The 26862-nt window shown below is 41.6% G+C and overlaps 1 protein-coding gene across 2 annotated transcripts in view; it reads right to left on the reverse strand.

Annotated features, from left to right (window-relative positions):
• mast1a (microtubule associated serine/threonine kinase 1a) overlaps positions 1 to 26862 on the reverse strand; it is a 109797-nt gene that overhangs the window by 38423 nt on the left and 44512 nt on the right. The window contains exons 4-6 of one of the 2 annotated variants that reach the window (XM_039772611.1): positions 14552 to 14640; positions 4381 to 4456; positions 1015 to 1035 (exon numbers count right to left, since the gene is read on the reverse strand). In XM_039772611.1, the coding sequence (XP_039628545.1) occupies positions 1015 to 1035; positions 4381 to 4456; positions 14552 to 14640 (186 nt within the window). The remainder of the gene's footprint in view (positions 1 to 1014; positions 1036 to 4380; positions 4457 to 14551; positions 14641 to 26862) is intronic. The other variant, XM_039772612.1, reaches the window with a different exon arrangement.

A 26862-nucleotide genomic window follows, 5' to 3' on the forward strand; every position in this document is an offset into this window, starting at 1 on the left:
ACATGCTGGTGAGATAAAGTTAGCCTCTTGGACAAGTTAATTTAAAGTAGAGTTGCAGTTTCTGGCTTTTAATTGTGTGATGACTTTGACTTTGGCTTCATTGTTTTGTTTCTACAATTCCTGCCTACATTTTGGCCCTTTTTCCACTGTTTTGATCGCTTCCCTTGTTAGAAGGTTCCAAACAGATAATGTAAAATATTAGGCAGACCTGGTAGGGATCCTGCAGACAGCAAAAGACCTCATGTTTAAAAGTGTTTTTTTATTAAGTATCCAGATAAAACACTGGGGCAACAAGCCTTATGAACCAACAGAGTGTAATTGCACACCACAGTGCCTATGTGGTCAGTCACGTAACGCCCCAACATCACAACATGCCCTCAACACCAGTCACGCATTACAGTACAGTTACAATTAGGACCCTGTTACACTGTGACTAGGGTTAGGCTTGTCGTAGGGTCATCTGACTCAAAGGGCGTTTTGTGACTGATGTTGTGGGCATTAGCTGAGCAACATCATAGGTATTGCAGGCTGCAGTTAGACCCATCTCAGATGGACTCAATGGCCTCCTCTTGTTTGGCAAATGTTTTACGCTCTAATGTCCTGTAGGGGCCACTATAAGGCATCATGACTCTGGACTTTTACAGAATACCCATTAATGACTGGGAATTTACCAGGACTTGGAGCCTAAAAAGCTGTTACTATATGTCTTAAAAAGAATACAAATAGGAAGTAAAAAATTAATAAATGGAAAACTTGTTGCAAGCGAAAAGTGCTGTACAAGCCAAAGCACTTCTGTTTTTCACTAATCAATCAGGCGGCACACAGAGGGACAAACAGGCGTCACGTTCATGTACAGGTCATTCAAATCACAAAAGCTGTATGGCCTCACACAGAAACACCACTGGGCAAAATAAAGGACAAAATTCAGGGAAAACAGCAAAGCAGCGCAAAACAATTCATCCTTCTATGAAGACAGAAACAAGTAGGCAACAGCTGCAGGACAGTCAACATTACCTGTCAGTTCTGTGCCCATGGCTGCACAAGGGAGAAATGCAGGACATCATTACAGCAGAAAGAAAAGCTCAAACCCCGTCTCTCCGCATCAGTCCCCATGGGCGGCATCAGGCGGTGGGCAACAATGACAAACAGCTTGCCAGAGGCAGACGCTGCTCCTAGTCTGACATTAAAAGCATAACTCGTCCTCGGCAACCCTTTCAAATCCTGTCACTTGGATGTCATTTTTGGATTTTTTTGGCATCAGTGGGCAGCGCCAGGCTGATAAAAGGTTTTGAATTGATCTGACCATTTGTACGAAAAGCTTATTTTGAAATGTAGTGCCACTGACTTTTTTTAAGGAAAATGGGAGCTGCTGGCATTAAATCTTCCCAGAAAACAAATAGCTTATGATGCTGAGATCAAGCTGTCTTGGGGACTTTGGCTAACATGTATTAATGAAAGTTATAATAATGCTGGCACTGCCCACATGGTGGCGACTAATTCTCCAGCACCACAGATGCTGCAGACCTGACTTTACATTTTCAAGGAGATCCAGTGTGGCAGGTACTGGGGAGGCCAGCATTGCAGCAGCTGACCAAAGGGACACGTTGGGTTGCAGTGTCATAATTTAAGGCACGGTGGGCACAGGCTGGGCTTGAGGAATACATTTACTTGGAATCACTTGAGAATGGTGCTGCTCATGGAGCATTTGAACCACTTGCTCAAGCAATACAGACCTTGATAGGCTTCTTGTGATGGCACTCATACTGAAGGGTGATATGTAAAGTAAAAGTGTACCCTTTTTGGCTTTGCTTACATCAGATGAGTGAGCGTTGGTGAACAGATGAAAGGCACTAAACAAAAATCAGCATTTGCTCACATCACCCACAATGAATTATTTATTGAGTTCCTTTTTAAGATTGTCCATCATGGTAAAGTGCCTTGAGCTTTTAAATAGTCAGATGGTCATTGCTGACATTTCCCACAATGGGTTTGTGCTTCACTTGCCTGATTGCCTCTTATAAGAAAATTAGTCCAATTCCAATCTGAATGATGGAATGCAATGAAAGGTGCTATACAAAACAAATATATAGTAACTATAGTGGATTGAGAAAGTATTCAGACCCCTTTAGCTTCTGCACACTTCATTGTGTTACAGATTTAATTTTAAAAGAATACATATGGTATTTTGCCCACTAATCCATACTCAGTAATTAACAGTGACAAATTAAAAACATCTTTTCAGAAAGGTTTGCAAATTTATTGAAAAGCAATAACTGAAATCTCTCATAGAAGTATTTAAGTACTTTGCAGAAGCCCCTCTGATAGCAATTCTAGCTTTGAATCTTCTTGGGTTTGTCTCTACAAGCTTTGCACATCTGTGTTTGGGCAGTTCATCCCATTCTTCCTGGAAGATCCTCTCAGGCTCCATTAGATTGGAGGGGAAGTGTGTGTGAACTGCCATCTCCTGGTCTCTCCAAACGTGTTCTGTGGGGTTGTGTCTGGGCTTTGGGTGGGCCACTTGAGGACACTCAGACACTTGTCCTGAAGCCACCCAGTTGGTTTGTTAGAGCAAACTTTCATTGCTGGTGTTCATTGGTGCAGTCTGATTATCACAAGAAAGGTGCTGTACAACTTAAAAAAGCCTTACTGGACCATGTAATCTAGATGGTGAACATAATATATCTGTGCTCCTCTTTTAAGTATTCCTGTAGTTTCTGCGTGCAGTGGTTCAACCCGGCACCCAGTTAGTTGTAAGGTGCAATATAAAGACATTCACTTGGACTGAGGCATTTATCTTGACTTCACTACTCTTTTAGTTATCCGTGTTATGTTTAAGGATGGAACCCACTATATGTTGCCATGAATGACTTCACCTTGCATCTTTCTTGCTTACCTCAAACATCTCAAGGCATATTTGCATACAAGTAAATACAGACTCACCTTGACTATTTCAATAATAATTTTAATCCATTCTGTATTTCTGCACTGTTTTTTCATTGAAAAAATAACAGATTATATCCACTTTTGTTTTTCTATTGTTATTAATTCTATGTATGCAGTTTTATCTTTAATATTTTAATCATGGACTGATTAGGACCCAACTGCAGCCAAGCAATAGGTGACACCTCAGCACCACACTAGTTCAGATGTAGTGGAACAGTGTGAGGCTCTTTATGGTGGCTGGATTGCCAGTCCTGCCACTAACCCCCAAGTTTTCCCTGTAAATTGGAGAACCTGCTTGCAGGGCCTGATGCTAATTAATGGGCAACAAAAATATTTTTCTAAATGATATGTGTACATATTGTGAGAATTTGTGGTTATGAAATTGGCTAAACCAGCAGTTAAAATTATGATCTATGGCTAAGAAATAGATAGATAGATAGATAGATAGATAGATAGGAGGTGGTTTGTTATGCTGCGTCAGTGCATGCTCTTACCTCTCTCTTTGATTGAAAGTGGTTGGGTGACAATGGTGTCCTCTAGTGGCGGCAGTTAATAACTGGGGTTTCCTGAAGTAACATTTGAAATGTCTTTCAAAAGCACCTATACAAAAATGATTTACAGTGTCATGGATGGGGTGACATCCAGGCTGGGATGACAGGTTTCTCCTTACCCAACTCGGAGGCCATGAAGAAGTTGGGTAAGCCATTAGGCTTATAAGAAAGGACAGAGTAAATGGATGGCCAGGCATTCTGTCTAGGTTGCATGATGACCCCTTGTCTGGCAGGTGGCCATATCAGAGGAGGTTCAATGCCAAGTATAGATGGGCGTTCCAGTCTGGATGGGTGCTTCTGCCTGCCTCCACAGAGAGGTAGGAATAGTAGATGAACAGAGGGAGACTTCTTCACAAAGCCATTTGTTTTCCTCATGGTGATTGTGCTTCTCTGTGCGATTCACCTTTGGATACCCACAGGGCTGTATGGGACACGTAGACCTCATGGCAGGCCCGCTGGATACCAAAGGAAGCTGCCTGGTGAGGAATCCCTTACTATTGGGCATTTCCGCTTAACCCCAGAAGTGCTACCTGAGTACAATGTTCTGCCACTGGAGTTACTCCTGACTCCAGCATAAAATCAGCCACTCAGCTTTAGTTGGATCAGTCAGGGTTGGGAGAAAGACAATGCTTGCTTTGGAAAAAGTGGGAGTTTGAAGGAAGGAGAATTTGTGCTTGTGTGAAACTGAGGTCTCCAAGAAAATATTTTGTTAAATAAACAAGCTTTTTGAACCGGTGACTGTCTTTGGCACTTTCATCTAGTTTGTTGTAAAACATTTCTTTGTCACGAGTCACAGTATAAAACAACACTATGAGGGCCATTAACATGCAGGCACTCTGTTCCGTCACAGTCTGCATGGAAAGGTACTATAGGGCAAACATCTTACCTTCTGGAAGAGGCGAAGGAGAAATGAGCTGGAGCGCTGGGTGAAAAGTTGCGAGGACTGTCCAGCGGACTGCTCCCTGCAAGAAAGAGCAAGTGACCATTAGATAAGAGTAAAGGCCATAGGTGAAGGCAGCCCAGCTAACCTGTGCAAATGCCACTGTGAAAGGACATACCATGCTTTATTAGACTTTGGGCAGACAGTCTGTGCACAGGGTAAAAAGATTTGACATTCTAGAATTTACCTTCTTGTTCTACCTGCTTGGTCAAGCTTTGGTGTTTTCAGCTTTTATTGTTTAACTGTCCTTCTCAAAGACACACCCTGTAAGGCTGTTACCAAACTCACCTTTTACAGATGCAGGACACGTTTGGTTATTTAACGGATCAAACTGCAACAAGGGGTCACATGCGGGACATGTCGTGAACCAACTTGGGTCACAGATGGGATTCACTGGATCTTTATATTATTTTTAATATAAAGGCTTGCCATTTTCTCACCTAAACTAAGAATTAAACTTGTTTTCTTCTACTCCACACTGTGCCACTGGTGCCAGTGCCAGTCCTATTTTTACATGCTGACTCCAAGTGAGTCTTTGAGCCAAGTCAGCTCGCCATGTACTGACCTTCAGGGAAAAATGTGTGGCACACTGACCACAAGTACAAGACTTTCAGACCAAATACAGCACACACTGGCCTCTCTGAGCCAAGTCGCTTGACCTTTGATCCTTAAACATACCCGCAGCACAGCCCAGTGCACGTACAGCATACACCAGCACTTCTGAGCCCAGCTTCTGCAGTGTCCTTAAAAATATTTTGTGACACGGTAGCTTAAGTAACTGTGACTATTAGGCTCCCAGATCAATTACAATATGCAGTACATTGGCGTCTCTGAGCCCAGCTACTTCGCCCCCTCAGTGCTTTTAATGATACCATGTGGCACAGCGACTTACAACTACAAGGTTCACTTAGTTCAGTCAAGTAAGCATTATCAACTCTGAGCCAAGTCCAGTGCCCATAAAGACACCATGTAGCACAGTGTTCTACATGTTAATAAGACTCCTAGTTTAGTTACAGCATAGACTGGCATCTGAGCCAAGTCTTTTTATCCATTAGTGCCCTTAAACACGCCATATGGCACAGTGTTCTAGAACTATAAGGCTCCCAGTTCCATTAAATATTTTAAGTGTGGATATCTCTGAATCAAGCCGTTTCGTCTATTTACTGCCCTTTAATTAGGCCAAGTGCCATACAACTATAAGTTGTAGAGTTGAGTCCCAGCTCAGCCACGTGCTGCTACCCAGTGCTCCCGAGTCATTAATGGGTGAATACTGGGTACCCAGTTTTAATTTCAGTCAAATATCTCACTCCTGATATGACCTTGGGCCAGGTTACTGAAACTTGCGCCTGCATCTGCATGGGTTCCAAGGCCATGAGACCACCTAGCCCCCATTCTGCCAAACATAAATAATCTAAATCAGTCATCATGGTTTTCAGGCTTCATGTGGAAGAATTAGATGATGATGATACTCCATAACAGGAAGAACACACATGCATACACACACACGCACACACACAAGGGCCATTTTAGCAATGCCAACTCACCTAACCTGCATACCTTTGGACTGTGGGAGGAAACTGGAGCAATGGAGAACATACAAACTCCATGCAGGAAACAACTGGGACGCAAAACTTGAACTCTTTACTGCAAGGCAGCAAAGCTGTTACTGCACCACCATGCGACCCTCTAAAGGTGTGTGTCATACTAAATTGCTGTATGTTAATGAGCATGGGTGTGTGGATGAGTGTGCCCTGTGATGGACTGGCATCCTGTCTGCCATGACTGGTTTCAGTCCCAGTGACTATGAAGTCACTAAGCAGGTTTACAAATGGATGATGAATGGTTCTTCCACTGTGCCACTTTAGTACAGCAGGTATCATAGAGGGAAGGGCACAGCCATACTGACAGGTCATCATAGAAGGAGGCGACACACAAAGGGCGGCCTAGTCAGAACCCAGAGGAGGGGCTCGGCTGTTACCAGCAAGAATGCGGATGCCAGAATGTACCCACTTCTATCAAACCCTTGAGAAGTGTTCTTAAAGAGTGCCTTTCAATGCACATTCCATTAAAATGTTGACGGATGCTGGATGTGCAGCTAAAGATCATGGCTCCCTCTGGGTCACAACATCAGGCAACTACAAGCTTCCCCAACCACTGCCCTGTCCCTCCCTGTCTTATAGCGGCGCTGAGTAACACGTAAGACAGAGACAACCAGCTAAGTGGTATGCAGGTGAGGGATGTAACCTGCTTGAGGCAGCCACCCAGCTCCTGGTTTGTTTGCCCGACGTGCAGCCGTGTATTAGGGCTGCCTGTGTGCTCACACGTGCGCCAGTGCTTTAGCCTGCACCCTAACAGTGCATTAAGTGACCACACATCCCTTTCATTAACTGCAAATGCCCACTCATGCCCTGGCGTAGTTTCATAATCCACATCTTTTTTTTTTTTGCAGTGCCAGGCCTTTAACAGTATTGACTGGAAAAATCATTAAGCTCTTAGCTTGTGCTAAACAATGCTTATTGAATAATGGGTATCCATTCCCGAATGGAGGGGGTTAGGAGTGCCCAGGCTCTGAACTGTGTATATGTAGATTATGGCAGTTTGCTGGCCGGGCATTGAAGTTTCGGGAGGGAAAGGGGGTCGTTGTGGCATTGCTGATGTTGCATACAATTCTTTCTGTACCCAGAAACACAATTCTCCACCTGACTCCTCTCCTCCGTCTCATCCCCCTTATCAATACACTTCATATGTGCAGAATCATCAAAACAAATTCTGCAGGTCACTTCACCTCCCTGTGCTCCAGCAATAAAAAAAAAAATTATATATATACATATATATGATGAGTTGTATTCTGGATCTGGTGCTTCGGAATGGTGTTTGCTACAGAAAGCCACTGTATTAAATAAAAGTTTTTTATTTGTACCTTGGCCTTCTCTTGTGTTCGCTAACAGTCAGAAGACAAGTGCGTTAAACTGAGCGACTACTCTGAATTGGTCCATCGAGTGTGCGCATGGGCATTGGGCTGGACTATTGCTGAGTCTTCTTTTCTGCCTTCTGCCCAGGGCTGTCATGACAGGGCACAACTTACAGTATCCCAGTACTGAATTAAGCGGTTGACATAAGCTGATCATCATTAATTCTTAAAAGTTCATTTAATCAATGCTAACACGGAGCAGCCTGATCCTGCCACATGCCTGTTGTGTCTCCTTGACCCTTGCATCAGAAATAATGATGAGAAGAAATGGCCATAGAGATGAACAGTGTCCACTGCATCCTTCTACAATTTTATTAATGGACGGCTCCATCAAGGGTTAAATTCAAGATTCTGCTTCTCATCTTGAAATCCCTACATAGCCTTGCACCCCTCTACCCCACTCGGCTCCTAGCTACTTACACTCCTTGTCGCTCTCTCAGGTCCTCGAGCAGTCATCTCCTTACTGTCTCGCACACCAGACTCTCCCCCCTGGACGGCAGGTCCTTCAGTGTTATGGCCCCTCAACTCTGGAATTCTCTTCCTCAGTCTCTCTGAGATTGCTCCTCTTTCTCCACCTTTAAATCTCAACTGAAAACTTTCCTCTTCTACAAAGTTTTGTCTTATGTGTAATTTTTTTTTTTTACTCTGTGAAAGTGTGAAAGGCGCTCAATAAATTTAACTTATTATTATTATTAACTGAATCATATCATGGAAATTCTTTGGCACTGTGTTCTTTATAAAACATCCCCAAGATGTACACAACTTACAATCTGACCCTGTTTTGAAGTGGGATCCCATTCTGGGTTTATTCCTATTTGGCATCTCATGCTTTGGAGTATTCTGGAGTAAACAGGTCTGTAAAAGGAATGAATGGATGATGTAGTTTTTCTGGCAAAGAAATGTATGCAGGGATCCATGTCATTAGGCACTGAAGCTTTTTGAAATTAGTGGGTAAGCAATGAAGGTGTGGTCTTCCAACGTCAACTGTGCATTGCAGGAAGAAAGGATGAGGAGATTGCAGGGATACTGGGCAAGGATTAGACACTTCATAGTGAACCTGAGTAATGGAAACAAAAGACTGATGTCTGAGGTCTGCGCTGAGGAGTCAAGCGTCATGTTCAATGGCCTCCTCATTACCCCTCTTTGCTTTCTTCTTATTAATCGGGCTCACTGATTCCCAGCAAATTACTTTCACTGTCCTCTTTTATTCATAGGTACACCCATTAGAGCTGACAATTAATAGAGCGTGCATTCTGGTGTACTCGTTTTCCATTCCTTGGCAAAATATATACATATATTGACAAAATGTGCAAGTGAGCTAAGTATATTTTCCAAGAGGAAAACTGAACAAGTGATACATTTCTTTTGGCTTTCTTCCTTCCATACTTTTTGGCAGTTGTTTTTGTCTGTTTTTAATTCAATTACTCTCTAATAAGATGAGGGGTTGTGCTTAACTGCAATCAAGTTGACCATAATGGGATTGGCTCAGGATTTTATTCAGCTCCGACACTTTTCTGGCCCTTGGCCAGAGTTTACTCATATTGCCCAAAAACGTTTTCCACACACTCAAGTTCCATGACAATACGAATATAAGAAATTTGACAAATAAAAGGAGACCATTCAGTCCAACAGAGTTGTTTATTAAGCAAATAACTAAGCTGTTCCAATATCTCATCCAGATCTTTCTCAAAGGTTGTCCAGGTTTCTGCTTTAAATGCATAGCTCGGTAGTTTGTTTCAGATTGTATTTATAATTGATGTTCATTTTACCCACTTCTCTACATTCAACTTCATTTTCCAAGTGTTCACCCGGCTCTGGAGCGTATCCAAGTCTTTCTGAATTGTTTTTGCTGCCTCCTCAGTGTCTGCCATTCCTCCAATTTTAGTATCATCCAGGAATTTACCAAGTTTACTAACCATATGGGAATCTTTGTCATTAATATAAATCAGGAAAAAGTAATGAACCAAGGACAGACTCCTGAGGGACGTCACTGATGACATCACTCCATGTGGAGCACTCTCCTCATATGTGCACTCTTTGTCTCCTAACCAACTTGAGGTTCAGTTTTGTAGGTTACATCTGACGCCTACAGCTTCTAGTTTCAGACAGACGAGACGTGATAAGCACAGTTGCACTAACAGTCCATAGGTGGGTTGTCTCTGTTGGTCATTTTGGTGAAAGTTTCTGGTAGTCATTTCAAAAATTAGGGTTGATTTCTAAAAAATATATGAGAAGGTGAAGAAAAGTGTTGCTTTCAATCTGGGGATAAACTTTAAACATACTTTAAACAAGCATGCTTACGTATCTAACACCTGTGGCTATCTCTACTTCATACCCTTTTAAAATGACTAATCACACCAGTGCTTCTTGTTTCTTATCCACATGGTTACAAATGGCCTTCCGATTGTAGAAGCAGCATTACATACTGTAAAAACAGAGAGCATTGTACGCTAATGCTGATCTTCTTTGACTGCATTTGAAAGCGAGTCAGTCCCAACTCATTCTGGTCAATTTAGCTGGTCTTTTAACTGACATATTTAGCTTTTGATTGGATGAGGTATTGGGGTGGCCAACGTGTGAGTGAAAGATGTTTGTACTGATTGGTTCTGGTTAATAAAAGAGGAGGAGTCATTAGAAGTGTTGTAAATTTTGATGGTATGAGCAGGTCCAGACTGGAGATATGTCAAGCCTGAAAATTATTCTTTCTTGGATTTGTTTTTTGTAGGCAGAAGTTTACAGTATGGTTTCAAGGATTTTGTATCATCTTTTGGAACATTTAAAGTATTCTTTGAACTTTAAAAACCAGTTCATGTTTTCTGGCCTGTGTAGGCTGAAGCCTGTCTGTGGAGTTTTGGGGGGACAGGCTTCCTAGGGTGAGGCTTATTCTAGGCAGGGTAGTTTAGAGGTCTTTTAAAAGCTTCACTCCCTTTCTGTAATAATTAACACTCTTCATACATGTACTATGGATTTGTGATGACTGCACAGGGTGGCAGCAGTTTTAAGTAGGATGAAACAATGAGATAAAACATAATAGTAATAATTAGGCAAAGCTGAGAATCAAATATAAACAATGGCCAGGATATGACATAAAATCATAAATTAAGAGATATAACAAAGAGTCAAATACCAGAATATTTCATGTATTATGGCAAAACACAAGTCAAAAAACAAAAAACATTTTATAGCTAGAGTGATCTTTAACAACAACGACGCTAGAGTTTCATAATTGTTTATATTAGTTCCTAAACTTGGACAGTAAAGGAGCATATGGCGGTGACTTTTACACCGCTGCAGTAATTACATCACATGTCAAACACTCCCAGCCTGAATTACAAACAGCAAACAATGGGGGCAGCATGGTAAAAGCAAAATGGCTTCTCAAACAAAAAACAAAATGAATGTCTTCATAAACCTCCTTAATTAAAAAGCAAAACCCCCAAAACGCTACCTCAGATATTTTGGAGGTCAAACAAAATGTTATAAATCTCTCTATTATAAAAAAATAAAATAAAATCTTGGGAGGGAGACTAGGAAGACGAGACGTGATCTTCTCGGAAGACAACGTCCTGCGAGAGACAAGGCAGTAAGACAACATTTAAAACAAGTTCACAGACATCAAACCTCACAGTTGTTGGAATGCTCTTGGCAGACACACTTCATGTGCACCCAGCTCTTAAAACAACGACAAGCAGAAGACGCAGCTTGCTAGCAGCAGCAAGCCAGCAGATGATCAAACCACTTCTCCTTAGTGTGCATTCAGGCAAAACCCCATTGCCCCCCACCCCAATTCACAACGAGAGTGGCAGAGACATTAAGTGGCAAAAGGACAGCTGCTGTACAGGCTTTTAAATGATTGACGCGCAGTGTGACAAGCAGAATATGCAGCTCGCCAGCAGCAGCAGCAAAAAGGCAGCAGATGATCCAACCGCTTCTCCTTAACATGTGATCAGCCGCCCCCGTCCCCCACGCCCACAACGCGAGCAGCGTTATACATCTGCGAGAAAGAAATTTAACCATGCCCAGGGCCGGAAATAAAGAACAAGTACAGTATTGTTTTTAAAAAAGTAAAAGTGAAAATAATGCATACGTAACAATCCCCACGAAAATAATCTTTTTAAATTGTATATCTGGTAAACCAAACCCAGGGGTGGGCGAGTGAAGCGAGTAGGGGGCAGAGCTTTGCCCTAATTGGTTTCCATTGGATAAAGAGGAAGAGAGGAAAATTCTGATTGGCTCTGGCTGACGCGACATACAGCATCAGGCTGAAAAAAGTCAACGGCCTAACTGGTCTTTGATTATGAGGAAGGGACTTTTGTGAGAAAATGCTCAAAATCTTTGGCTGAAAGGGTGAACAGCACAAACTGGAGGGCTCTTTGATCTGATTGGTGTTGTTTGCTGGAGGGGGAGTGGTTATGTCTAAAAGATTCATATACTGATTTGTTCTGGCTGAGATAAAACCAGATGATTTTGCAATTTCTCAGGCAAACTGGGAAACCTGTAAATATAACTGGATATGCAGTAGAGGAAGTACATCTGATCCCTAGCTTTTGTCAACACAAAAGAGGGGCTGCCATCTGATTGGTTATAGGTAACAGAAGGGAAGGGTGTAAGTAGGAGAACTCTTACTTCTTATTGGCTCTGACTGAGGAGGTGGGCAAGGGCAGAGTAAACACTTCATTATCTTTATTAGTTTCTAGTTGATTGTTGGGGAGACCCATAAGGGAGAGCTTCGGTTTCTGAAAGCAGGGGAGGAGCCAAATGTAAGCATTCTAGCTATTGATTGACTCTGGTTAAAATAAGGGGAGGTACTTAACTGACACAGTTCTATCTCCTGATTGAGTGCGTTTGATTGACCGGAGAGAGGAGGAGTGGCAAGCTTTTCTGATTAACTCTTGTTAATATAAGGTGAAGTGTTAGAGCTTCAACGTCTCATTGGCTCTGCAAAACAGAGGGTTTTGTCATTAATAGGTTCTTGCTGAGAATGGGGGAAGGCCTTCATGTGAAAGCTCCATTTCTGGACTGAATGAGTTTCACAAGAGAGCTCTTCATCCTGATTGGCTCTTGTCAGAGCTCCGAGTTCTGCTTGACTCTGTATGATGAGGTGACCAGACGGGAGCTCTTACTCTCTGACTGTCAGCTTCTGATAGAGAGGTGTGCGTGAGTGTGTGTGGGAGGTGGGGTGGCGGGACCGAGCATCTTTGTCAATGGTATAATATTTCATGCCTCTTGATCATGTTTCCTCTGTTGAACTCTTTCATCAGAGCTTCTGGGAAGCTTTCTGCGCTAGTGAAGTGCCTCTTGATTTGATTAAGTCTGCGACTACAGAACGCCAATATGGAAGTTCTGTGTCACTAGACAGCCTCCTCAAAGTGTATGTCTAAAATTAAATAAATACAAGGAGAATGGATGTCAGTCAGTAATTGTCCTGTTTCAGGTGGGGTATGTAATGGAGGAATATATATCACAATTTTGGAAATACAAACACTATAATAAAAACAAACTGCAATCTGACACAATTACAAGTTTTTGTTCAGTAGGACTGCAGTGAACTTTAACAGAGTTTTGAAGGCAATTTAGCTAACTACATCTGCATAACATAACAGTCCACCTGAGAGAGCAGAGAGTGACGTCAAAGACAGAAATACGTCACAGAAAGGGACACCATTTCATCTGGACGTCAAAGAGCACAACTCATGCATCAGCCTGATGGCTAAATTCTGAAAGCCTCAAAGGACAACATCCTTTTTGACATTGCTTCTAATTTTTTGTAAGCTTTCCAAGACTATATACTGTACATTCAGACTTTGCTATATTTTATTCTAGTGCTATGATTCTATTTAAATACATACTACTTGCTTTTAAATTTTTATACTTTGTTTTTATATCAAGAGTGAATGAAGTAATAAAGTAAATAAAGGAAAGAGGAGGCTGTATGGGGATCTAATTCAGGTCTTCAAAATCCTTAAAAGCATACATAAAGTAGATCCAGCAGAATTCTTGTAACTTAATGGTGAATTAGCTACCTGAGGACACCAGTGGAAATTAAGGCAAAGTGCATTTAGGACTGAAGTTAAGAAGCACTTCTTTACTCAAAGTGTTGTGGTAATCTGAAAAAAATTCCTGAGACATGTAGTTGAACCAGAAACCTTTAAGAAGTATCTGGATGAGGTATTGGGACAACTTAGAGAGAAAGGTTAGAAGCAGACGCTGATACAGCGCATTGGCGCACCCACCACATGACAAACCAACTCAGGATCCTAGATTAGGACCCAAGTGCAGCCATGCAATGGGTGACACCTCAGCACCATACCAGTTCAGATGGAGTGGAACAGTGTGAGGTTTTTTTATGGTTGCTGGAGTGCCAATTCTGCCACTAACCCCCAGGTTTGTCCCTGCAGTTTGGAGGGCCTACATGCAGGGCTGGATGCAGATTAACGTCTTACCCAGGACGGAGACAACTTAGCTATTAGCTTAACAAGCCTGATGGACTGAATGGTGTCCTCTCATTTGTCAAATTTCTTTTGTTCTTATGTCCGCCTTTAGGTTTAGATTATATCAGGGGATATATATGTGTCTAGATTATTCTTGGGGACCAAGGTAGCTTGAGCACTAGGTTATATGCAGGGACACCTGTGTGTTGTTCACACTGAAGCTCATGAGCGCTGATGTGGAGTACTCAGGTGTGATAAGCTGTGTAAGCATCACTCATATAATCAGTGGTAATCAGTGCTTGTGTTGATAGTCTGTGAGTGTGTTTGTGTGTGTAAAGTTTAGGGTGCATTAGAAGATCAATCCAATAAGAAACATTCCTCATCATTACCAATCAAGGAAAGCACAAATCTAAAGTCGTGCTTCTCTATCTGCTTCTTCAAATTGTACTTGAGCATTATGATTACTAAAATACAGGGTGATGGGTCCACAGAAGACTTCATCCAACAACCCCGAACAAATAACCATACCGTAAACTTCAGGACAAAACTATAAAAAATACAGACAAGTGACACACTGTTCCCCATAAAGGTCAGCCGAGTGCCCCCTTGTGGTAACTTAGAGCAGTATGCACATACAGAACGACAGACTTGGCCTAATAGCAATTTTTATCATGTTTTAAGGCTTAATTAATGGTTTTACATTCCTCAGACTTACCTATGTGTCCTGGCAGTGGGGAATGTGGCCGAGGCAAAGTGGGTGACGTGCTTGTCAGGATCAGGCTCTTCCTGTTACTTGTTCGGCAACTGCAGGAAGAAACAAAAAAAAAAAAAAACGCAAAATCAAACTCTGCCCAGCTGGTGCTAGTAGCATTCTGACACACACACACAGTGTGCCAACTGAATTAACATTTGTTACTCTACAACTAAGATGTCTGCTTCTCAAATTTGAATAGTGCTGGCAATCAGCAGACCACCACTGTGCCAGAAGTCATTGTTACTTGAACTATTTAAGGAAAACACACCTCTCCGGCACAACAGCAGGGCCATTGTTAGTAAGCAGTAGCCTTCCTCATGATCTGAACCATATCCTTGTGTGCTCTGGTACATGTTTTTTATTTTACCTGTTACTTATCAAGACTGATTGAGTTACCATTACTTGAAAAATCAAGATGGGTATGCTGTTTGTAAGAGCTTATAGAAAAGTTTGTGTTTCCAAGAGGCTTATATGTGTTATTTAGCACCTTTCCTACTGTGGGACATCTCATACCACAAAGAGTTAACACAAGTGATGACCTCTAAAGCAACTGGAATAAGGTGACCCTTCAGTTTGATTCCACCTGGTCACTCAACCCTTCCTCTCCCCTTTGTGGGGCCTAACGGTGCCCACTGTGGGCCCCAGTTCCTTCCCTTCTTATTATATGTTTCACCTCTTCTCTCTATGCATGCCTATTCTGTGTGTCATGATCTGTTTTTTGTTTTCAATTTTTCTAAATGGTTTCTTGGTCGATAAAAATATTTCAAACGTCATTTTGGGGACGATCCCAGTGATTAAGTTTACTTCTGTTACTAATGTTTTTTTTTTTTTACAATGTTGTAGATGAATTACCATCTTGTTTTTCTGGTGGGCACTGTCATTTTGAGATCTTTGTATTGACAGTTGCTCTTTCCATTGCTATGGTAAGGTCAACCAGAAATGTGCAGCACATGACATCACCAGGTCAAAGGAACTCATATAAACAGGGCAGGGGTGTGGGGCAACACAACAAGGTGATTAAACGACTGTGATCATCAGTTACCATACATGCCTAGACCTGCCTCCATGCTCCTTGGGCACTCAGGACACACAATCCACATTCCAGTTGCTCATACAGTATTAAGGAACACAACAGACTTTTCTCAGATGAGCTATTTAGGATGGTCTAATGTGTCTCAGAGAAATATTGTGATGGCTTTCCCTTCAAACAATTGTATTTCTGTACACTTTTGCATGGATGGTGTAACACAGGGGTCGCCAAGTCCGCTCTTGGAGGACCACAGTGGCTGCAGGTTTTCATTCTAATCCTTTTTTTAATGGAGTGCCCTGCTTGTGCTGCTAGTTAACTTCTTGTGAATTCATTTTAATTGAATTGCTTTTTTAAGATTTGTTCCCCTGAATTTCTTCATCGTTCCTCTGAGTTGCTTCATTTCTTTCCTTAAATGGCACCCAAACAGAAATGAAATGTGAAGTGAGGGAGCCAACAGAAGACCAGCAAAGTCAGGCCTCAAACTCCAACCAATTTCACTCCAACCAGCTGCTTAATGAGGCGCCGATTCTTGTTGTTAATTAAACCGATTCTTTAATTCCATGGCTTTTTGCTGCTCTCGTGTTGTATTAGCAGACATTTCTGAAATTGTTGATTGTCTCTTTTCTGTGAAAATGTTTTGGGGACCTGAGCAGATCGACATTCCTGAGACCTTCACCTTTCTTTATTTTCAGATATTGTATGATGGACACCAGTTGTTTTTAATCATTTTGTATCTCATTATTGTTTTGTTGCTAATTAAGGAAAAAGAAATAATTAAGGGTTCTGAGTCTTCAAGAACAAGTCAATTAAAGTTAGTTTAAAAGAAGTTAATTAGCAGCAAAAACAGGTTACTCATTAAAAAAGGGTGAGAATGAAAACCTGCAGCCACAGTGGTCCTCCAGGATCGGAGCTGGCGACCCCTGGTAACAGTTGTGATGGTTTTAAAGACCCTGTAATGAACCCTGTGTACAAATCTGTTGATGCTACATAAACAATAAACACATGTTATGACTGCGCATTGGTTAAACCTAAGAGGGCTGTTCAGGACGACTACAAAAACTGTTATTGTGTAGCTAGGGTTTCGTCCAGCTGAAGTGTCTTTTGCTTTCATTTATTCTTCTCATTGTCATTTTAGTATAATCTTGTAATTTATGCTATTGAACATTTTTATGCCTTCTTTTTTGTTTTATTATTTCTGCAGTTTTTGTAGTATGTCAATTATGTGTATATTAGTACCTTTTATTATGTTCCTGTCCCTTTTATATTGAACCTAAGGGGTAGGGGTCTCTGGACAGTGTAGCTTAGGTTTGTCTCTCTCTTGTTTTTTAGATTTTGACCCCTTCTGTATTATTGTGAGTAATGTCTATGAACACTGCATAGGACTTTGGATTCTTTCTTTGCATTATGGACATGTTTTTGTTTACATTGTGGCTTGCTCTTTTCAGATAACCATTTTGATTCCTCTTCTTTTTGTTTGTGGAAATATTTTGTAATACATTTTATAAATATACTATCCATCCATTATCCAACCTGCTATATCCTAACTACAGGGTCACAGGAGTCTGCTGGAGCCAATCCCAGCCAACACAGGGCGCAAGGCAGGAAACAAACCCTGGGCAGGTCGCCAGCTTACCGCAGGGCATGCACACAGACACACACACCCACACACCAAGCACACATTGGGTACTAAGGGGACAAATGTTTGTCTTTGTGGGACAGGGGTTTTACGGTTCCCTTCTCCTTTTTGAAATTTTAATTTGGTCCAATTTGTCCAGTGCTGAGAGTGAGCCAGAAGATTTGCCAAAAGCCAGAAAGAGGTCAAAACCCGAAGATCAAAAAGAATATACCACAAGACCAAGGTGTAAAGGTAAAAATTGTGGTCAAAAGCAAGAGCCAAAGTCAAAATCCCAGAATAGCATAGCAAGAAAGTTTTAAATAGTGATTTAAGAATTAGGCATTGAATCCACAGCTCGGATAAAGAAGTGTTTTCACGGGTGACCTTTTATCCCATAGTGTTGTGATCAAAGGTCACGACCTCAAAGACATGCTACCCTAACAACCAGGAGGTCAAAATGTTGGTGACTTCGAAAGCACAGAATGATGGACAAAACAGTCCAAAAAACTATTTGCAATCAAAACAAAAAGGAACTGAAAAACAGATACCGTTTACTATGTCTTGAGTATTGTTGGTGACCAAGTACATCTTTTCATGACCACAACTTTTCCATCTTCTAATGGCATCTTTCAGTATGACAGTGCACCATCTCACAAAGCAAAAGTCACCATCTCAAATCGGCTTCATGAACGTGACAATGAGATCAATGTCCTTCAGTGGCTTTCCCAGTCACTGCACCAGAATCCAATAGAATATCTTTGGGATGAGAGATGGCAGGATTCAATCATGTCAACATGAACCAGAATCTCAAAGGAATGTTTTCAACATCTTATGGAAGCCATGCCATGAAGAATTAAGGTTAGTTTGAGAGCAAAAGGATGTCCTACTCAGGATTAGTGTAGTGGTCCTAAGAATTTGCTCAGTGAGTGTACAGAGGTACTTTTACAGTACACAGCTACTCACATGTGCTACTAAGTCACACACGCAGCTTGTAAAATACGCACATGTGTACACTCAGGCTTATTCAGACTCATTCACAGATACACTAAATGTCAAACACGCATGCACACTGCCCCCACACACACACACACACACACACACACACACACACACGTGCACAGCTGCTACAGTTTCACACTTTGTATGACACGCCACTGGGCCGTCCCCGCTGGTGCCTTGTTCTTGCTGTCATGTTGGTTTTCCATTTCTGTTTTTCCTGGTCACTCCAGCACCCCCTACCACCACTTTCAGGGAACATTTGCCAAGTGATGATTGTGCAGATGGGCACACTTTGGAGGGGGGGCTTGACGCTTCACTTGTCTTTCTTGAACATCTTGGAAGGTTTAAATGTAGCTGAATAAGCTGCACTCTACTGTTCTTAAATTATGCTATAGGGTGCCTCAACTTTCCACATTTCTGCATTGATTAATACTTCCAGCTTCATTTTTGTATGTTGTGTTGCCAGGCTGCAGCACACTGGGTATAGCCCCTGACAAACCTGACATCCTCAGACTCATCAGGCCTCCATTCTCTACAGTCAATTACTCTTCACTTTGGTGGAAGGGAGAGATTTAGCAGAAAATACTGGGGCCATCCCATGGCCATTCTGACTCCTGATGCTCCCATGTGCCTGTTATGCCTACTTTAATGAAGGAAGGTTTGTTTCTGAGAAGACTAGTATCAGACATTGAAGCCAAAACTACATCCCACACTTGTAAGAGTCAAAAACCAGAATCGCAAATAGACTGAAAAAATTTGTTATGAGCAATGTGACGATGTGGGTTCTGGCTCCACACTCCCTTTGATGTTTGGGAACCCTTGAACCCAACACCGTCGATAATGTTGCCGAGTGAGCTAGTCAATGGAGGCAAATAAACAATTGAGCAAGGGGTGGTATACAAAAGTGCAATAGTGCTTTTATTAAAAGCAGTCAACAAAACAAAAACAGTGTTCATAAATAGTGCAGTACTCCAATAAATAAATAAATAATCCATTAAATGAACATGTGGAGGTTAAAAATCAAAAAATAGAAAAAAAACACATCCTTAAAAATCGGAGGTTAAAATCTTCTCTTGGAAGCAGTTTTAAAACCAACAACAAACAAATCCGGTGTTCTTTTGTTAGCGTCTCACCTGCTAATCCCGATTGGGCATCGCAGCAGGCAAGACGCTCTCTGCAGCTGCCCTCCTGAAACACACGCACGAGACTGGAGACCTCCCGATCCCTGGCTTCGGTATGGCATTCATCCCAGTCCCGGAGAACTTGGTTTCCCACAACGGCCAGGTCGCTCACGTTGGGGATTCCCACCACCAAGTCTCCCGACTTCCGCTGCCTTTCAATGGCCCCTCCGCGGCCAGTCGCCTTCCCTGGTCACTCCCGCTACCTGATCGCTCAGCGGGAGCGACATCAACACAAACGTCTGGGTATCGGCCTAACACCCAGCTTCCATGCAGCTGTCCACGAGCGCTCGATCGCGCGCTCACCACACTCACGTACCGCCCGCTTCTTCTCCTGCTCCCGGTAACCTCCGTCCTCTCTTTTCCTTCTTTCTCTCTCTATTCGTTTCTTTCTTTCCTCCTTTAAAAACGACTCGCGCTTCTTTTTAATATGACGAGGGCCACAGCAGCTGCAGCATTAGCCGCGGGACAATAATGAATGTTGGCAGTTCCTCACCTGTGCACTAGGTGAGAAACGCCCACACCCTACGGATCGCCCCGCGGCTCACTATGGCCCAACGTCCCCTCGCTAAGCCGCGAGCACATTGATTATTTATTTAAAAATGGCCTTTACTCAACGAGCTGTGGACCCATATCACCACAGAGCTATCCATAATTTTGGATGACCAGAAAATGCATGACTATGACCTTTTATCATGTCGCATCGATGACATCACATACTGTGCATCTCCAGTCAACTGAGCAGCGATATGCCATAGCAAACATACACAACATGATCGCACCCACTGAAACTCAAAATGGAGTCGGAAAAGACGCAATACAAGGTCAACTATAACACAACTACAGTGCAGCTCAAACTAAATGTCAGAGAAAATTTCAGCATAGCTGAAAATACAAAAAATAAATGAAAAACACAAAATCTAGTAGAAAAAGATAACACAAAATACAAATGTCAGCACATAACAGTGCCATGAGATATTTCTAAATCTGTAACCATCAGCCCTGTGTCACACAGATACATGTATGAGTGATGGATGGTCATGGGGTAGGTGGCCTAAAATGGGGGCGCTGACTCAGGGGGATGCACTGGCATCACTCTTACGCTAATGGTCAGTGGGTCAATGTAACTAAAGCAAGTACGCAGGGCCAGCAGGCATCCCATTACTTCTATCTTCGACACTCTGCAGTTTGTTACCTTCACCCCTCTGTTGTGACTCAGAGTCACAGCCATGGCAAAAGTGTGTGAGGCCTCCAAATGACCCACACTGCAGGCCTTCACCATCCTGCCCAGAAGAGGCTCACCCCAAGTCAGTCAGTCCCCAACTGCTACTTGTGTAATAAGACTCCACGCCCAAGGATTATTGTGATGAAGGAAGGTAACCAGGAGATGATTATGTGAGCTTAAAAACATCAGAAGAGAGTAACCAGGTCAGTACAGAAAGAGGCAAAATGATTAGGCAACCAAAACACAAGGGCAAAACAAGAAACAAAGCCATAGGCAGGAAAAGCTTCAATAAATGGGTGAGAAACCTGACACTAGAGCCTACTTGTTGAGAAGCTAACTAACTTTAGACCTGTTTGTACTGATTGCTTTCTGACCAATGGGTGATACATGTCTGAAACCACTGGCATGCTTATACCACCACATCCTGTGGTCATGTGACATCTCCTATTGTATTGCATAAACAAGGAACCAGATGGGAATACAAAAAATTAAAACTTTCTATACTTTCTATATACTGCATTAATTATTACAACCTGCAGGCTATGGGGAAAATGGCTTTAAAAATTCATAATACAAAGAAAATCCCAAAATATATTAACATGCCTCACAAGGTAGAGGTTCAATCAATCAATCAATCAACATTTATTTATATAGCACATATTCATACAAATAAATGTAGCTCAAAGTGCTTTACAAAATGAATACAAAAATAGAAGACACAATAAAAAATAAACATAAGTCAACATTAATTAATGACCACAAACCTCTGACTTGTGAATGAAAGGGAAATGATGAATCTCTATAAAATGAAGACTTGTTAACAGAAATTAAAAATTACAATAAAATACACAAAAGAGGAAAAAAAAGCAAACAAGTCCAAAATTGCAATCAAATGATGAAATCCAATAATAGAAGAGAAAAAAATTCCAATAAACCAGAATAATGACAAAAAAAAAACAATACTAACAGTAAACACTGAAACAAACTCAGCGATCCACTATTAGGTCTCTCTTTCTGACTACCATATAGAGCCAGATGAAGGAGCCAGCAGCAGTGACATCAGGGTGACCCCACTACTTAGTGATCCACACTCAAAGTATAAGAAACATAGGAAAATAACACAAAATACACAGCAGCTAAATAATAAATAAACAGACTAATGTCAACAAAACAATATAATTACAATAAACATATGAAAAACATTAATGTAAAATAAACAACAAAGCACAAAAAAGGAAAATAAACATGAGCCAGAGAACACAGCCTGGCAGGAACATGACATTTGCTGTATGAACCCAGCTGGCTCAAAACATCTCCATCACACCCAGAGCTTCTCACTGGTTTATGCTACCACTTCCCTATCTAATCACCATGTTTCTTATAGCAGGCTCATTGCACAGCTTGGACATGAGCACAAAGAAGATGCCGAAGACAACATTAGGCTAGGAGCATATGCTGATACAGCGCATTACCACACCCACCACACGACAAACCAACTCAGGATCCAGATTAGGACCCGAGTGCAGCCATGCAACAGGTGATACCTCAGAACCACACTAGTTCAGATGGAGTTGAACAGTGTGAGGTTTTTTTTATGGTGGCTGGAGTGCCAATTCTGCCACCAACCCCCAGGTCTTTCACTTCGGATTGGAGGGCCTACATGCAGGGATGGATGCAGATTAATGTCATACCCAGGACGGAGCAAAAGACAACGGACACTTGAACAAGAATGGAAGCTGGCAGAATAAATTCAGCCTTTGAGAAGCATTCTTTACAGCTGCTTTCCTAGTCACTACTCTGAAAGAAGGCAGAAGAAAGAAACGTAATATTAAAAACCAAATAGAATCAAGAGGTTAGATCATTATAAATAGCCATCAAGATACATTCTTTATAGCACTTTCTATAGCATCGTAAAAACACTTTTAATATTATAAATCAAAAAGGGTGCCATCATATCTGGCATGAGAGCACAAAGTGGGCTCAAGAGACACATTTTGAAACAGAAAGGAAGCAAGCAGTGTTGGCAGAATATATCAAGTCTTTATAGCGCCTGACATAGTCACTACCTTCAAAGATGGCCATGAATAGAGACTTGATAGTAAAAGTCAAACGGAATCAAGATGTGCTGCCGGTATAAATCATCTTATACTATACACATAAACTCTTTATAGTGCCTTTCATAGTCACTACTACTAGTGATGGCTGCATTAAGACACTTAACGATATGACAATTCAAATGGCACCCGGCAGTGTCGTATTATCTGTGAAGCAGTTGTGCTTGGGCCAGTTAGCTGTTTAATGTTGTGCAGGACAAGTTGTATGAGGGGCTGGTGACTTGTGGTGCTGACGATGATACTCATCACTTGACCCCCACCATTAGGAAGCGCTATGCCCTATTGCAAATGAATGTGGTTTTATTAAGTTACACTTCATATTCTTTAAATTGTTAAGAAGGATTAATTACAATCTTCTTCTTCTTTCGGCTGCTCCCGTTAGGGGTCGCCACAGCGGATCATCTTCTTCCATAGCTTTCTGTCCTCTGCATCTTGTTCTGTTACACCCATCACCTGCATGTCCTCTCTCACCACATCCATAAACCTTCTCTTAGGTCTTCCTCTTCTCCTCTTTCTTGGCAGTTTTGTCCTTCGCATCCGTCTACCAGTATACCCAGCATCTCTCCTCTGCACAGGTCTACACCAACACAACCTCGCCTCTCTGACTTTGTCTCCCAACCGTCCAACTTGAGCTGACCCTCTAATGTCCTCATTTCTAATCCTGTCCATCCTCGTCACACCCAGTGCAAATCTTAACATCTTTAACTCTGCCACCTCCAGCTCTGTCTCCTGTGCCACCATCTCCAGCCCATATACCATAGCTGGTCTCACTGCCGTCCTGTAGACCCTCCCTGTCACTCTTGCTGATACCCATCTGTCACCAATCACTCCTGACACTCTTCTCCACCCACTCCACCCTGCCTGCACTCTCTTCTTCACTTCTCTTCCACACTCCCCGTTACCCTGTACTGTTGAACCCAAGTATTTAAACTCATCCACCTTTGCCCAACTCTAAGGATTAGAAGGATTAATTACAATATTTTATGATATTTAAACCTGCATGTTTTAATTGTTATATCAATCAACCGTAAATATCAATGTATCAAATGTGTGTAGTGCTTTTTGCGGTGAGTGTCGGGAACAGAAGCAAGTCCAGTTATGACAGAAGTATATCAGAAATAAAATTAAAAAGAATGGCAGATCAAAGGCAGATTTACTGTAAGTAAAGATGAGCCAAAGGCAGAATTTCAAGAGGCGCATGTCTAGGATTTGATGAAAGACGAAACTTAGTGTTATCTTCAATTCATCAATTTTTTTTTGTTATATATTTATATATAAATTTTCATTTCATTTTCAAAAAGCAGAACATTTCAGTGGCATACTACTCAATCAAACAATTAATATTAACAGATACATCTATTTCCTTCAAAATCAATCGAGACAACAAAGGAAAAATAGAACTACAAAAGGAGAAAAAAAAAACCAGAGTCAATCACAGGCTGAACATCCGTATCCTAAAAAACAATAATGAACTCTTGCCATATTTTTAAAAAGATTTCAACATAGCCTCTAACAGAGAATATTTTATTTCTTTCTAATTTCAGATAGTATAGAACCAATGGAGCTCAAGAAGTAGGTTGTGATTCTCCCTAAGATAAGTCTGCGTGCTAGTAGTGTGGTATAGGCTATTACAATCGATTTACCTCTGTGCACTTTAATGACATCCGGGATGTCGCCATTAATGCAACAGGAGTGGCTGAGACACCAAGGCGATCTGAGGAGTGTGTTATGATTTTTGTCCAAAATGAAGTCCATTTAATGCACAAGTTGTACAGGTTGGGTACATTTTAGACAAATGATAAATTTGATAAAGTCTTTTACATGAATTATGGAATGCTTGATGAATATACGGTAGAATAAGAGTCTATGGATGGCTGAGTTCCACTCATTTTTGAGAGGTTAATTGAAATTTCAGTTTTCAACATTCCCTTGAATTTTTAAATGGTTGATTCTTTGAGATATTAGTATATATCCATATGATTGAAATGAGTCTACAGCAAGACTAACCAGTATAGCATGGCATTTAGTTTTCTTACTAAAATACCTTATTATGGCACTTGCTGTGAAAATTATTGAAAACTGAAACATGGTCAGATTTAATTGGTTGGCGCTCTGTTATGTAATGATTGACTTAATAATTGGATCCTGAGTGACTGTCATCTGTTACCAATAGAACACTACTACCACTACTACCACCACTATTTGGTGTAAGAGGAGTGTCTGAAAGGGCATTAGACGGGACCAGCGATGCATACACTTCTTTCTGTAAAACCAGGAGATCACCGGTTTATTGAAGCTGCAACAAAACGTTCTGATACTTCCAAAGAAAAAAAAAAGAAAGATGAGTCCTGCTCTCCAAGATCTGATTAGCACCACCTTACATCTCTAAGCCCACCAAAACAGACATGCGCAGTTCTGGTAGACATGCCTAAACTCATGAAAGGCCCGATGTTGTTTCTCAGGTCCCGTGCTCAATGACTTGTAAACGTGAGGCTGCTCTCCCACTGCGGGGACTTTCTGGGATTGCACTCTCGTTGGAAATTTGCAATTATGATCCGCCTCTGGCCGGCTCGAGAAGGAATGAGTGCCAATAGATGAGTATCATTCGTGAATCAGCTGTAGCTTAGCGATGACGACGATGACCGCTTCATAAAAATTCACCAAAAGGCGACTCTCGGCAAAAAAAAAGACCTATTAGGACTCAGGCAATCTGCTCCTCCCTTGTCGCAGGGCCCGGGCGAAGACCAGAGACTAACCGAGCCGCCCATTGCACAGTCACACATCGAGTGCCAGGGCCCGCGTATCCGAAAAACCAACGGACGTCTGAATGAAACGAGAGCTCCCCGCGCATCTACGCGCGAAATAAAAGTGAATGTTCCTCCGAATGCAATAAACTACCGGCAACCGATGCGTGAAACGGAACAGGCGAGTGAGAGCCGGCGGCAGACATCCAGGTTCGGTAACTCTGAACAAATGGCTTGGTTCAATACGTGCAGCCCGCGCCACGCGACGATGCCGAATGCGAACTTTATTTTTCTTCATATTTATAATATGTCTGCCATTTTTGAGAACACTCCCAAAATGTGAACATCTAGGTCAATATGCTGTAAAATATACGTCAGCACACTCGCGCATTTATGTGTGTCTGCCTTTACGCACACGGAGGATCGCAGTCTTGTGTTTCTTGTTATGGAGGAAAACTATATAATAAATATAAACAATGTGTAAATAGAGAGAATGTGAAAGAGAAATAAAGCTGGGCGTAGAGGTTAAAGGACACGAGTAAAAAACACGGCAAAAAGGAAAAGAGGGTAGGGAAGAAACAGGTAGTGTGAGAAAGAGAATGACAAAGACAGGTAACTGATACGAGTCTTATTAGGCAACAATTATCTGTGCTGTGCCGAAAATGTGAATTTGAAAATGGACGGAGATGGGCAGCATACTAGCAACTTCTAACAAGTTACAGTGATAGATAAATAAATAGATCAATATGAAAAGCAATACATAAGACTGATACAGAAGGCACTATACAGGATAGATAGATGTAAAAAGGCATTCTGTCTATCAGACAGAAGTGTAAATGAAAGGCACTGCATTAGGTAGACAGACAGACAAGGAGGGCAATATGTCTCATGTAATTTAGATAGACATGAAAATCCTTCTAGGATAGATAAAGCTTTAAAAGGCACCTATATAAGTGATAGACATATGAAGAGCACTTATTGGACACATACATAGATAGATGAAAGGTGGTATATTAGTCAATTAGACAAGAGTGACATCATGTAATAGACAGATAGATATGAAGGACATGATATCAAACAGATAAACAGATAAGAAGGGCACCTTTATATAATAGATGAAAGGAACTGCATAAATCGATTGTTGAAAGATACTACATCTGTACCTTATTTTAGGCTAACTTTGCATTTTTCATTTTTATTTTTCTATTGACATTCATAAATATCAATTTCTTTTGAGGTGGCTTGTCAATTTACCTTTTACACCAAGTTGCCAAGCACGAAACAGCCCAGAATGCAACCCAGCATTGCAAAGTCGGGTGTGTTTGAAGAGAGCAGATCTCGATCAATCTGTCAAACAAGTTCAGTCC

This window comes from Polypterus senegalus, chromosome 12 (assembly GCF_016835505.1).
Source record: "Polypterus senegalus isolate Bchr_013 chromosome 12, ASM1683550v1, whole genome shotgun sequence".
Lineage (NCBI taxonomy): Eukaryota > Metazoa > Chordata > Cladistia > Polypteriformes > Polypteridae > Polypterus > Polypterus senegalus.